The sequence below is a fragment of the Vanessa tameamea genome, chromosome 4 (genome assembly GCF_037043105.1).
Source record: "Vanessa tameamea isolate UH-Manoa-2023 chromosome 4, ilVanTame1 primary haplotype, whole genome shotgun sequence".
NCBI lineage: Eukaryota > Metazoa > Arthropoda > Insecta > Lepidoptera > Nymphalidae > Vanessa > Vanessa tameamea.
In genome coordinates this window covers 9,646,259-9,660,139 of record NC_087312.1, presented here as the reverse complement: position 1 = coordinate 9,660,139, position 13,881 = coordinate 9,646,259, and the positions used below count along the sequence as shown (strand labels likewise).

Here is a 13,881-nt window from a genome sequence, read left to right as displayed (position 1 = left end):
TTATAAATATCACTTCTCAAAGGATAATCTCTCATAAAAATATAATTTTTCTATATTAAATAAAAAATACTAACAAGTTACCGTAACTTTTTGCTTATAAAAGAAATTTGTTTTGGTTACTGAATAAACATCATAACTCATCAGCTGATAACTAATGTCACTTGTTTTGATATTCATTAATATTCCACGAATTTTTATTTTACTTTTATTCAAATTATGAATTATCTTTCGAGGTTAGGGTCAGTTATACGTGCACATAGAACTGTAGAATTTATACCAGCAGGTATAGGATTATCTAAATTTAGATTATTTCGATGCTACGCTACAGAAAAAGAAAAGGGGTTAACTCAAAGTCAAGAGAGAGCTGATATATCAACAGATGTACGACCACTTGGAGAGAAAATTAAAGAGACAACTAAAACTGTTTCTTATACTGGTATAATTTTAGTCGGCGTCGGAGTAACTGGAATTATATTTTACTATGTATTCCGGGAATTATTCTCAAGTAATAGTCCGAATAGCATTTATTCAGTAGCTCTGGAGAAGTGTAAAAATGTTAGTATTTATTATATTATATAAATAAATTATTCACAAAGAAATTTACAAACACAATGAGCAGTTGAAAAGGTGAATCATGTAATTTCTTTTATACTGCTTGTTTGTGAATTTAATAAAAAAATAGTTTCTTGTTTTCAAAATGATATATGTATACATATTAATTCCAGGATCCCAGAATAGAAGAAGCACTTGGTTCTCCTATAAAGGGTTATGGTGAAGAAACTACTAGGAGACGAAGAACACATGTCAGTCATGCTATATATGAGAAAGACGGCATCAAGCATATGAGGATGCGGTTCTACATAAAGGGAATAAGAAACAAAGGAGTTGTTGAATTGGATATGAAGCAGGTGTGTTATTGGATTGGTTAACTTTCCAATTCAATATTAAAAAAAAATCATAGAAATATATTTTTGTTCTACATGTCATGCAAAATACAATAATTGATTTAGATACAATTCCAAATTAATCTTAATAGATTTACTTAATAGCAATTCATATGCTGAATGTATGTTAGTTTTTGATATACAACATACTTAATATCCTTGTTCATAAACATTTTGATAATTTGTATGGTTAAGATTAAAGAGCATTTTTTAATTTTTCAGAATGAATATGGAAATTATCTATGTAGATATTTACTGGTCCAACTTGATGATTACAGTGGGAAAACCTTTGTTATAGAAGATAATCGTGCAGAGTTAGATCAAGTAAAATCAGAATTTGGAAGTGTTCTACCAACATTAAATCTTACACAATAATCTTAAGGATAAAATGTGGATAATGAAAAGGAGTGTAGAAAAATGTGTATTATTTAAGTTATACATATTATGTAAATAAAATAAACCAATGATTGTGCTCATATTATTTTAATTAAAAGTAAAATTCAAAAAGTTGAGTTAGTCTTAGCCCAGAGGTATCAGAGCTTAATAAACTAATAACTAAAACTTAATTATATTTACATTCATAAAAAGTAATTTGCCTTATAGTAACAGGTTGTGTAAAACATATATTTTTAATGATGGATATCTAGTTATTTTTAGACCAAGGCACTATTTTCCAGGCCATCAATAGTCTCTTACTGAAAACAAATCTTTTTATTCTGTTAAAGAAGCAATAAAATATAAAAAGAAGAGACAGATATTGAGGCCATGCCCATTTCAATTCTTGTAAAAGACTTGGTAAATATCTTATTTGGATTTCAGAAATCTTTAAAACAATATTTAGATCCATTGTACCAGTCAGTCCGTTCTGATTTCTCGAAAAAATTGGTGTGACAGTGGTGATTACTGTAAAAATTTTAAAATGGTATAAGTATCAGAAATTACTCATTTGGTTTTTTTTAATGAAGTAGGTGGATAATTACTGTAGTACAAACTATAAAACTACACTTTAAAAGTAGAATGCTACAAATAATTATAGATGTTATGTTTGTATTAAATATGTATTGAAAAAGCTTACCATCTCTGCTTAGGTATTCCTCCAAAATAGAATCCACAGTATTTTTGTAACCACTTTTGTAGGAAAAAATGGAAGAATTATATGTGGTATCTACCATGTTTTGAAAACAAGGGAGGTGGACAGTTTGATAAATTTGTATGTCTCCATAATATTTAAGCCCATTTGGATGTACTGCAAATTCCTTGTTTATTATGGCTAAACTTTGCATTTGTAGAGGGCATGTAGTCTACAACAGAAAAACATTTGAAAATCAAATAAAAAAAAGTTAACTTCAATTATCTAATAATACTAACCATTATTAGTAAATCAATGCCTAATATTAAAATGATATATGTTATAGTTCGCTCCTTAGGAACAATAAGGTGCAATTTAAATGCTATAATATCATTTTTTCCATCCTTATCAAAATCTTGCTCTTGGATCTGCAATATTTTGTTTAGTCATAAATATTAAAGAACAACAAGTTTTTCAGTTAAAAAATAAAATACCTGAGTTTCCACACAGTTTTCTTCATGTTCAATCGTTTCACTATTTAAAACAGCTGCTTCCCCACATATAATATTGATACTAGGATCATCAGTTTCCGCTATTAGCAAATAATCGTACGTCGATCTTATTGATGGTTGTTCATAAAAATAATGTGATTGTAACCAGAAGCCTGAAAATTTAATTATTTGTCAATATTGATCTAACAAATATATTTAGGATATATATTTTTATTCACCTTTACTATTGAATGCAACAATAAAAGGCAAAGTTAAATTGAAAATTGCAATCAAAATTGTGAAAAGTGTTGCTTTCGACAGAAAGTAGCTTTTATATTGGATCTCCACACTATGGCTAAACAATTTGTATAAGGCCATTTATCTTCGATTAAAGAAAGCAAAGGTTATACTAAAGTAAAATTAAAGAATTGTTTTAATTAGTTCAGTACGTCGCGTTATTTGTAATTGGTTAAAACTATTAAAATTAATCAGTAATCAATACTTAGTACTTTCACGATTGTCAATAAATTTTTTGAAAATATGCAACAAACAAAACGCAAGCTTGCCAATCCATCACATATTCTCCCTTAAAAAAATGTTTATGTATTTTTCTTCTGTTAAATTTAATTTCAATTCATATATATTACTTTTTTTTAAATTAAAAACAATTTATTTGTATTTTATTATATGAATAATTAACAAGCTTTTTGTATGCGTGGCGTTGTAGCTTTGTATAAGTGGCGTATTATGACAATAGTTAGCAGATGTAGTTTATTAATTAAAATATATTTATTTGAAAGATTTTAATTCATAATTGTATAATTTATAAAGACGTTGAAAAAATAGTTCTCAAAACCACTTTTCTCTTTTTTTCCGTGTTTTAGGGGAAAAATTCATAAACTGGCAAGCTATAATCAATGTTTACTTTTAATGTTGCTAATAGCAACCGCCAACCGCCAACCAATTAATGTTTAAACATTTAAGGAAAATAATCAAAAAGATTGTCAAGAGTTGACCAAATAACTGCAATACGCATTGTTTTATATACAACTAGCGACCAGCCCTGTCTTCGCACGAGTGCAATACTGGTACACACAGACAATGTACTACAGAATGTTATTATATACAAAGTTCATAGCTTTTTGTCATTAGACAATACAAACCGCCATGAAACCGAAAATATTCATTTAAATTACATGCTGTAAAGGGTTATGTTAAGTTGATCTGTATTAAAAGCACAACGTATTAATGTGAGTTATCCTTAAGATATAGACATGTACCATCGTGGACTTTTTTGAAGACCTTTTTAAGGTGTACACTACTGTAGTACATTATTTTGATCTATCTCGTAGGGTTCCGCCAGCATTTGCATTGAAATCGCAAAAAATTGTGTTTATTTACGACATCACATTAGAAAACCCTAAAATTATCAGAGTGTCTCTACTATATTGTGCATGTATTATACATATAAACCTTCCTCTTGAATCACTCTATCTATAAAAAAAACTATTAAGTTATGCCTCCTCTGAGGAGGCACAATGATACTATAGTATACGCCATGGACTATAGTACCTACTATAGTTATTTTAACTGTCTCGTTGGCCTGGTGATTAGCTTATACGGCTACAAACCCCGAAGTCTCAGGTTCATATTCGGGTAGGGGTACCAAAAATCTATTGGGGTTTACTGTTTCGAAATTATCAAATCAATCAAAATAACGGTAGCCGGATAGGCAAACGGCCCGCGTGATGGTAATTGGTCACCAACAATCATAGACTGGTGCTTTAAGAAATATTAACTATTCCCTACATGGCCAATGCGCCGACATCCACAAATTACGACAAATATAATATTAATGTTCCATAAAAATCAATCTAAGGCAAGTCGATAGGTAATATTAGTGCGAGAAAACTTTGCCTTCGACCTAAGGCAAATGTGTAATTGTGCATGGCCACTTTGCAACGCCGTATAGTATATCGAGAAGTCGTGAGGTTAATTCTTTATTAGCAATTATCTTCGCGACGCGAACATTTGCATTATCGCAAAGTGGGCGGCCCAGGCATTCTGATAAAATAAATAAATAAACAAAACTTAAGAACAAAACTATTGAAAATATTAAGATGATAGTACGATGCAGACACAATGACGAAAAACGAAATGTTTTCGATAGAGATAGATGAGTATATCCTTAGACTAAGTAGAATGATGACATTCGGAAATTGGCTGTACTGGTTCGAAAACAAGACCCGATAACATGGCTAAGCGGCAATAATATCCAGTAGTAGTACCAGATGAAAAATTTATCAAACCAAAATAAAAATATATAATGTTCAAGTAGGATCTTACAAGCAATTTGACGTCGTAATTTTATAAGGTTGAATCTAATGTAATGATACTACCAGTTCGTACTGAAGATTTTACCATAAGAACTGACAGAATTCGGTAGTTATTCTTTATCATCAATCAAAAAAATGGGCATGTTACCTTGAAAATCAACGAACCAACCTACAACCTCTGAGCTCTATTAATCATATCTATGTATATTTAATATTGATAGTACCTATGACATTTTTTTTTTATTAGTAAGTGTAAAGTGGTTTGCGGAATTTTTGTATAAAATTGAATACCCTATCCTAGGAAGGATTTATTGACAAGATAAAGTTGTGACTATAGTATTAAATCATACTCATTTCCTCTCTCCTTTAAGGGAAATTAGGAATTCATACAACTGTGTTGAATACTAAAAATATTTAATTGTTAAATTACAAAAAAAAAACATTAAGGAATATCTAGTCTAATTAGATAGTTTCACAATGATAAAGTTGTTTATGTAGAGGTTTCGTAAAATTTATCTTAGTCAATCATACAAAATCTGTAATGATGCAAAAAAAAAAATTTATTGATGAATGATTATTATTATTATTATTATGAAATGATTTCCGAACTGTACAAAATCTGAATATTATCTTATTTTTATACTATCAATGCAGAAAAAAATAGCGGTCTGAGCAGCTAGTTGTAAATACAATGACTGATACGGTATACGGTGTCGCGTATCTTGTTTTGTATAGGACAAAGGGCTACAATTGTTAATAGGCCCAGTAAAGAAGACATCTAAATACATTAGCTCATTTATTACACTGTTTTTTTTTGTGGTAATAATAAGTCCTAAGATGCATTTTATACATAAAACCGTTTTCTTTTTAATTTTTATGGAATTTCTATGTCAAATATTTTAATAATGTCACTACTGAAAAGTTGAATGTTGAAATGTACCAATATATATAATATATTATATATAATATATTATATATATAGGTACATTTCATAAAATATATTATATATATTAAAATAAACTTTAAATTAAAAAAAAAGTATAAAATCTGAAGTAGCGTCAAAACATGAGTTTCGTAGTTTCTCTTAATAAATATTTAGTAGTCATAAACTTTCAATAAGCCTTTAGTACTTAGTACTAAATAGTCATAGAATCATAAGCTATCCGTAATTTTAATAAGTTTTAATATTCGGTGACCAATATAGTTTCATAGAATCTTCTCGTTACGCCAAAGAATATTACCGTTCACATTATCCAACATGATTGAAAATATTAAAACATAAAATTATGACAGTATTGGATTTAAAGGTTGTTATGTTATATGATTTTATAGTATTTTATAGGTAATTGATAAACATTTAACCAGTAATAAAAATAGAATAAATAAATATTTTTTAATTTTCGCCCAGTTATTCAATTATAAAAAGATAGTTATGGGTCTATCTATTTATCTTATATAATATTTAAGTTTCAAACTGGTGAAGGAGAGGTCCGTCGTCGTCTCGGTTAACTGACCGGCATTTGGGACCTTTGGAACAGTTCAATTTGTACTTATTATTTTTTTTTTTCGTTTCGTATTTTTAGTAAGCAAGTAAAACTAAAATAAAATTTTGAGCAAAATCATTTAGACCCATTTGTAAAATGATAAGTAAGTTCAGTGCACGGGATCACGATTTTCTAAGACTTTCACCTTAAATCACAACGATTTAAATATAAAAGATAAATATGAATTGTAGAAATTTATAAAGTTTATATATATTATGTATTTTTGTAACTTTTGCTTTGAATGCGCTTGTATCGAAAATGTCTTCTTTAACTACGTTAATAAGATCTATAGGTACTTAGCATATAAGTTTAGTTGGCGCTGAAAATATAAGCATAATAATGTAATGATCATAATGTGAAACTTTTGTGACTAACACATAAATTTGGAAAACAAATACTTTTAAGAATTGACCTTATTAATATTGACCATCGATATGGTATATTTTTATGGCTCTATATTATAAACATAAACAATATATATATATATATATACTTTAACTCGTGTACAAAATGTTGTCGCTATGTGTTTCTGCCATTTCAACTGTGAATTTGTATTCTCTTCCACGACACAACTCGGTGAATACAAACAAAGCCAAGTTCACAACCAGGCGCATATGATGACAACGGACACCTGACACTTAAGCGGTGAATGATCCTGTATAGTACCTCAGGTATATAAAGGTCCTCGTCAAGTTAACCGATACCATTCGCTCTGGTTTAGTAAGGAGCATAGTACACTTTTGTCAGCGGGGGAAATAATTATTATCCGTTCTATTTTGAGGAGTATGTCTATGGTCCGCAAGTCAAGTATGGATAAAATGTCTTCAAGCATGACATCCAGCGTGACTGGCATGGGACTTGGTGGAATCACTGGATTAACTACTGGAATGAGTACCCTTAGCTGCATGAGGGAACAACAAGTTACTATTGGAGGCATGCCTTCGAATTACGTACCGGGACTGTCAGCGAACTATAACATTTCGAGCTTCTGTCAACGTCCAGGACAAAGTCGTCGTTGGCCTACGGCTAGGGCAGGTCCATCAGCTCAACATAGACCTGGCCGTTCTCATAGCACGGGCGCATTACATCGGCTTAAGCATTCTTCGAGAAATAGCCCAAATACACAATACACCCATAACCTGATTTGCAAACTAGCTGATCAAAATGAACGCCGACGTCGTCAAGATACCATGGAATTAATTCCTCAGAGTTATTATTCGCAGCAACCGCTTAAAGTAGAACTTACTGAATTTTATTCACGAGATAACTCCAAAGATCATCACACTGATCAATATGATTTAGTTAATGATAACATTCTTCCTAATCCAGTCTTAAGAAGAGGCCAAAATTTCTTTTTTGCCGTTCGTTTTGATAGGACTTATGACAAACAGCAAGATGTGATCCGTATAGTGTTCGGTTTTGGTAAGTAGCTTTTTAATGTAATATAAAAAGTTCTCGACTTCCTTATAGAGTAATTTTAACTACATTGTTAAAATATATATTTGCAGGTCCAAAACCTAGCGTTACTAAAGGAACTCGTATTGTCTTACCGGTTAATTGGAGCACTCAACAAGGTGCCTTTCAACATTCTCGAGATGTTATTGGGTTGGCCAGAATGCAAGACACTAGTACAACTATGCCTCCTATAGCAACAATAGGTACTATGGGAGCCATAGGAGCTATGAGTGGGATTCGCGAAACGACTACATATGGCGTACGCCGTACGTCTTTCAGCAATGACCCTTTACCATTACAACATAGCCCACTTAGTCCCCATGGCCCCATGGAAAGGCCTGTGGTAGAGCGTTATGCTCCAACTACACAACATTCTTCGTTTCAACGTAGTTATGGCTCTCGACATGGGTCAATGCAAAACTTAGCGTCAATTGCCCATGAAATGGACAGGTGGGATATAAGTGTTCAACGTCAGGATGGAAATACTATCACTTTTCAAGTCCATGTTCCAGCTTCTGCTCCAGTTGGAGTTTGGAACTGCTGGGTACAAACGCACCGTTTCGGACAACGTGATAATCGGCATGATTACAAATGTGATGAAGATATTTATATACTGTTTAATCCATGGTGCCGTGAGGATGCAGTATATATGGACAATGAATCTTCAAGGAAAGAATATGTGCTTAATGAACAGGGTAAAATATGGTACGGTACATGGCGACAACCGAAAGGACGTAAATGGATATTCGGCCAATTTGATGATGTTGTATTGCCAGCTTGCATTTATTTACTGGAACGTAGTGGTCTTGAACATTCTGAACGCGGTAATCCTATACGAGTGACAAGAGCAATTTCTGCGATGGTAAGTTATGTAAGGAAATAATATTTATTTGAAGTATTATTGGAAGTCGTAAGTATGCAATTTTTTTTTAAGAATCATATTTATATTTTGTCTTGTCAGATATCACTTTGTTAAACTTTGAACAAAGAACGAAAAAAATGCACTCATGACGGAGAATATGCGGTAAGGTTATTCTATTTGTATATGTTGTTGCAGATTAATGCCAATGATGATGATGACGGTTTAATGGTAGGTCGATATGATGGTGAATATAAAGACGGAGTAGCACCTCATGCCTGGACCGGTTCTGTTGCTATTCTTGAACGCTATTTGACGGATGGAGGTCGGCCTGTTGAGTACGGACAATGCTGGGTATTTTCAGCTCTGGTCGTTACAATTTGTAGAGCATTGGGTAATTATAGTGATTATTAGTATATTTATTATTTGTTAATCATGAAACTTATTGATTCGAAGATTTTCATCAGGTATTCCCTGTCGATCAGTAACCAATTATGTATCTGCGCATGATACGAATCGTACGTTTACTGTTGATAAGTTCTTTGACCGAGATGGAAATGAAGTACCAAATGGTCCTGATGAAGATTGTTACGATTCATGCTGGAACTTCCATGTATGGAACGATGTTTGGATGCAAAGACCCGATTTGCCACAAGGTATAACATGATTGTCTTTAAATTAATCCACAATACTTTAAAAGTATTTTCAGATAATTTGCATATACTATAAAATATATTATTTATCATTCCTAACCAATATATACACATATAAAATTAATATATTATAGGATATGGTGGATGGCAGATTATAGATGCGACACCTCAAGAAGAAGCTGAGTCGGTGTATCAGTGTGGTCCCGCCAGTGTCGAAGCCGTACGCCGTGGTGAGGTTGGGTTCCAATATGATACACCATTCGTGTATTGTCAACTAAATGCTGAATTATGCCACTTCCAAGAGGAAGAAAACTCTGAATGGGGTTTTATTAGAATGGCATCAAACCAATACCAGTAAGTGAAATAATAAAATAAACATATTAAAATAGTAATTGATTCTGTATACAGTTTTAGCATACCTAACTATTTCTCAATATTAATTATAGAGTCGGACGTAAGATTTTAACCAAGAACCCGAACCGTGATGATGATGAAGGTGATAGCGATATGCTAGAAATAACCCATGAATATAAAACAGTAGAAAGCTCGTCCCCTGAACGTCTTGCCGTAATTGCCGCATGTCGTGGCTACCAGCGCTTGCAACAATATTATGAATTCCCTGATCGTAATTTTGAAGATGTCGTCTTTGATCTAATGGATATTGATATTGTACCTTACGGTCAGCCTTTTGATTGTACCATGAATATTCAGGTATGTGTGGTGCGGGGCTTTATTTAAATAAATATATATTATATTGAATATATTTATAAACATATTTACAGAATAAATCCCACGAAGATCGTACAATTTGGTGTGTGCTAACAGCATCATCGTGTTATTACACTGGAGCAATAGCAGCCCGATTGCGTAGGTCTCAAGGCGAGTTTATAGTCCGAGCAGGTCAACGTGAAGTGCTTAAGCTGCACGTAACACCTCAAGAATATATGGATAAACTAGTAGACCATTCCATGGTTAAGGTGCATGCTATGGCTTATGTTAAGCAAACACGACAAGCATGGTCTGACGAGGATGACTTCCCATTGCATAAGCCGCGACTGCAGATCCAGGTTAATATCCATTTACGTATATTGAAAAATTGTAATTAATTATTTTAATAATATTATTTTAATATTGATATATTTCTGATATCAGCTGAGGAGTCAGCCATCTGTGGGACAGGAATGTGCAGTAACGTTTAGCTTCCAAAACCCGCTAAATGTTCACTTGACCGATTGCTACTTTACTTTCGAAGGGCCCGGTATACAACGACCACGACAGGTCTGTAAAATAAACCTTCAATTTTCATCATAAAAGATGAACACAATCCTAGGTACAAAGCTGTTACGTTACTCAAAAATCGGATACTTTTTCAGATACGGTTCCGTGACGTGAAGCCCGGCGAGTTTGTAAATTATCAGGACAAATTCGTGCCCCGTCGCCAAGGGGAGCGTCGTGTAGTGGTGACATTCTCTTCGAGGCAGATCGATGAGATTTTTGGATGTGCTAACGTGAATGTGCGAGGCTAGCAGCTAGCCCCCGGGCCTCGGGCGCCAGCCTCCCGCGCCCCGGGGCCGCCCTCGCCGCGTACGCTACAAGTGGACCGCTCATATTTATCCATTGTAGCGCCAGAACAGCACTTATTTGTTCAAGAGGAGGAAGTTCTTATTTTAAAAGCTACGTGAACATCTTACGAGATGTATGCGGTCGACTACGTATTTGACTTTAAACATGGACATTGAAGACCCGGCTCAGATAATGGTTTTTATTTTTTTATCACAGAAGCACGACTCATATCAATAAAATACAAAAAAATGCATACATACGAAACACGACGCACTGAGTGATTTAGTTATAAGTATCTAAAAGGAAACCGATGCTTCGAGTGCCATTTTTGTTTTGATATAATTGTTATATTTAGATAAGGTTAATTATAATATATAATTATTATAAGTTTTATATTAACTTTATTAACTATTTTATAATTTTTATTTTTAAATCATATAAAAAAAGAACAAAAAAATATGCACTGTTTGTGTGTTTTTGGGATCTCAAAAATAATAAAGCAGTCACTGCTAACATTGTCTTTTTATTAAATCTCCAGTTCATACAGTCCTTGCAAAAATTATTAATAATAATTGCTTGTGAAATATGGTACATAATATTATGAAGGATGACGCAAAAGTTGTGTTAGTCATCGGGATTTTTTTCTGTTTTGTTGGCGCTATGTTTATCTACTGTCTGTTCTGTCCCTTGTATACATTCGTCCTAATTAGGTAATGTTATTTTTAAATGATTCGTGATTTTACATCCTGAACTTAAATAAAAGTCTTCTTTTTTTCATTAAGTGCTGATAGTAAGTTATTTTAGTGAAGTCGGGAATTTACCATTATGCACATTTTATTGGTTCATATTAGTAACTCACCAAACGGGCTGTCTTTTATCATTATCGAGTACGTTATGTTGTTAAAGAATTACCTACCCTAATAAATTACTTCTTGAAATTCGATTTATTAAATTATTTCTTTCTAAGTTTTAACTGGAAAGTAGCCTCTCAAACGAAAGTTAAATCATACTTATTTTTACTTAATTGATAAAAAATACTTGTACTTTTAATTATACCAAATATTCGTTGTTTATTATTATTTATATTATTTCAAATATTTTGCAAAAATTGAGACTAATTGAAATCTAAAAAGTTTTTAAGGATTTTAACACACAAACTCCGATGTGACAAAAATATGATTAATTTTCTCTATAAAAAGCTTTAGTAATATTACGAAACTAATACGAAGCAAGCGATATATTTTTTTCCGACGATTTCCTTTAGATTTGAGACATTTATTTTTATTTAAGGGATCCACTATGTTCTTGGCTGATATTTGGAGGAGTTTGGAATTTCGACATGTGTAACAAAAATAAATTGTGATTTAGTGCATTGTACACTAAAATATTTACATTTTTCTTATTTGTTTATCGAGCGCTTTAGCGAATAGGTCATTTCCTAGATTTCGTTATTGTAAAGATCTGAAATAGCTCAGGGTACGTGCTCAAACTAAGGTTGTCCAAGAATAAGTCGCTATGGCTACAATTTAATTACATGTTTTTTTGCAAAAAATAACACCGTACTCGAGACAAGAGCAATAACTTTTTTATCAGAATCATTTCAACTAAACGTTACGTATTCAAGTTGCACTCAAAATCGATCATAAAATCTGATTGACATACTCTATAGATAGCTTCTAGTCTGTCAAGAAGAAGTCATGTCGTTTTAGAACAATGTAGGTATATTTTAAAAGCACACAATGCCTATTTATGTTTTAAAATTATATTGAGGAATAATCGTCACGAAAATGCATTAAACGTGAATTTTAATTTTACAGACAGCGAAAATTAGTATCTTTAGAATAATAAAAGCGTGATTACTAAATTATAATATCATTTAAATAATAATTACGTCTGTTAAAAATTTCACTATACAGGTTAAATATATACTTATAAAAACTTGCGGATACGTTAGTGTAAAGGATAACATATTATGATATTTATTGGATCATCGTTATCATCAGTATTCTCTGACTATTCCTCTTTTTATTTGAGACCCTCGCTATTTTGTAACCGAGAGACTTTTTAGCCGGTCTTCTGAATCAAGTGACAGTAGTTTGCCTGTCATGTCTGTTGAAGCGTTATAGATGGTATTGATGAATTTGCTTTGAGATCAATGTTTAGTCGCAAAATGTCGAATCAGACACAAAAAAATGGTCTGGAAACTAGATATTGCGACAATAAAGGTTTCATTTAATGAATAGGAATACGTAAATCATTTGTATTTATGATCTATGGACCATGAGTACAAATTTATTCGAAGTGAATATGATACATTAATAGCATGCCTTCAACGTAAGCGTTTATACGTCCTACGTTGGTATCTAGGATTGAATAGACATAGGTACAACGCAAATATATATGCATTGTCGTCAAGGAAAAAATACCTTAAATGGTTTTAATGGAGCAAGGATTCATTGATCCGGATTCGAGGAAAATTACTTAGTATACATGTTTGCGGAATTTCATTCATGTTTGGGTTAATTGTAAATGGTCAGGACCTTCGGCGTGTTTGAGAAGTTGTCATTGAAATGACGCGGGAGCGCGGCGCGCGGACAATGTTTGGGTGATGTCAGCTTCAATAAATTAACATAATCGTGTGTTTGTTACATCACATAGACAAACATTGTTTCCGCGTTATCTAATTTACTATCTACGATACGATGATATGACCTTCTTTATGTTTAATCTTGAAATAATTTAAAGATGCGCGACGTATTCTTAATTTTATATTTAATAAGGAAATGTATTGAAATATTTGGTTTTATATTGCGTTTTATTCGTTACTAGTTTAAATCCGCGGCTTCGCACATGTGTGAGGGACCTCGCACATGTGTGAGGGACCTATAGGGAAAATAGCCTATGTTCTATTAGTGCCAAATTTCAACCGAGAAGAAGCTTTTATTATGTTCAGTATCAAATCATAGA

At 32.4% G+C, this 13,881-nt stretch overlaps 3 protein-coding genes across 4 annotated transcripts; 2 read left to right on the top strand and 1 right to left on the bottom strand.

Annotated features, from left to right (window-relative positions):
* The first annotated feature begins 183 nt into the window (after positions 1-183).
* On the top strand, positions 184-1,416 carry LOC113403948 (mitochondrial import inner membrane translocase subunit Tim21). Its single transcript, XM_026644619.2, has 3 exons — positions 184-555; positions 726-908; positions 1,167-1,416. Exons 1-3 carry the CDS (start codon positions 217-219, stop codon positions 1,317-1,319), a joined length of 675 nt encoding a protein of 224 aa, XP_026500404.2. The 5' UTR covers positions 184-216; the 3' UTR covers positions 1,320-1,416.
* A 6-nt stretch (positions 1,417-1,422) lies between these two features.
* On the bottom strand, positions 1,423-2,892 carry LOC113403947 (transmembrane protein 231). Its single transcript, XM_026644617.2, has 5 exons — positions 2,744-2,892; positions 2,508-2,677; positions 2,313-2,441; positions 2,020-2,245; positions 1,423-1,847 (listed from the first exon to the last, which is right to left on the bottom strand). Exons 1-5 carry the CDS (start codon positions 2,880-2,882, stop codon positions 1,588-1,590), a joined length of 924 nt encoding a protein of 307 aa, XP_026500402.2. The 5' UTR covers positions 2,883-2,892; the 3' UTR covers positions 1,423-1,587.
* A 4,208-nt stretch (positions 2,893-7,100) lies between these two features.
* Positions 7,101-11,427, top strand: LOC113403944 (hemocyte protein-glutamine gamma-glutamyltransferase-like). 2 transcript variants are annotated; one of them, XM_026644613.2, is made up of 9 exons: positions 7,101-7,806; positions 7,893-8,701; positions 8,897-9,092; positions 9,166-9,354; positions 9,486-9,705; positions 9,798-10,062; positions 10,134-10,418; positions 10,504-10,629; positions 10,725-11,427. In XM_026644613.2, the coding sequence occupies exons 1-9, from the start codon at positions 7,170-7,172 to the stop codon at positions 10,875-10,877; spliced, it is 2,880 nt and encodes a 959-aa protein (XP_026500398.1). In that variant the 5' UTR covers positions 7,101-7,169; the 3' UTR covers positions 10,878-11,427. The 2 variants fall into 2 exon arrangements, with proteins under 2 accessions (XP_026500398.1, XP_064076728.1); XM_064220658.1 differs by having other exon boundaries at positions 7,893-8,710.
* Positions 11,428-13,881: the final 2,454 nt, after the last annotated feature.

Excerpts from the sequence above, each read along its gene's own strand:
- LOC113403948 (XM_026644619.2), top strand. The coding sequence starts at position 217 with ATGAATTATCTTTCGAGGTTAGGGTCAGTTATACGTGCACATAGAACT. Across the intron at positions 556-725 it reads CTCTGGAGAAGTGTAAAAAT|GATCCCAGAATAGAAGAAGC; the intron begins GTTAGTATTTAT and ends TATTAATTCCAG. Across the intron at positions 909-1,166 it reads TTGAATTGGATATGAAGCAG|AATGAATATGGAAATTATCT; the intron begins GTGTGTTATTGG and ends TTAATTTTTCAG.
- LOC113403947 (XM_026644617.2), bottom strand. The coding sequence starts at position 2,882 with ATGGCCTTATACAAATTGTTTAGCCATAGTGTGGAGATCCAATATAAA. Across the intron at positions 2,678-2,743 it reads TGTTGCATTCAATAGTAAAG|GCTTCTGGTTACAATCACAT; the intron begins GTGAATAAAAAT and ends TTAAATTTTCAG. Across the intron at positions 2,246-2,312 it reads GCATTGATTTACTAATAATG|ACTACATGCCCTCTACAAAT; the intron begins GTTAGTATTATT and ends TTTCTGTTGTAG.
- LOC113403944 (XM_064220658.1), top strand. The coding sequence starts at position 7,170 with ATGTCTATGGTCCGCAAGTCAAGTATGGATAAAATGTCTTCAAGCATG. Across the intron at positions 7,807-7,892 it reads CCGTATAGTGTTCGGTTTTG|GTCCAAAACCTAGCGTTACT; the intron begins GTAAGTAGCTTT and ends ATATATTTGCAG. Across the intron at positions 9,093-9,165 it reads TACAATTTGTAGAGCATTGG|GTATTCCCTGTCGATCAGTA; the intron begins GTAATTATAGTG and ends GATTTTCATCAG.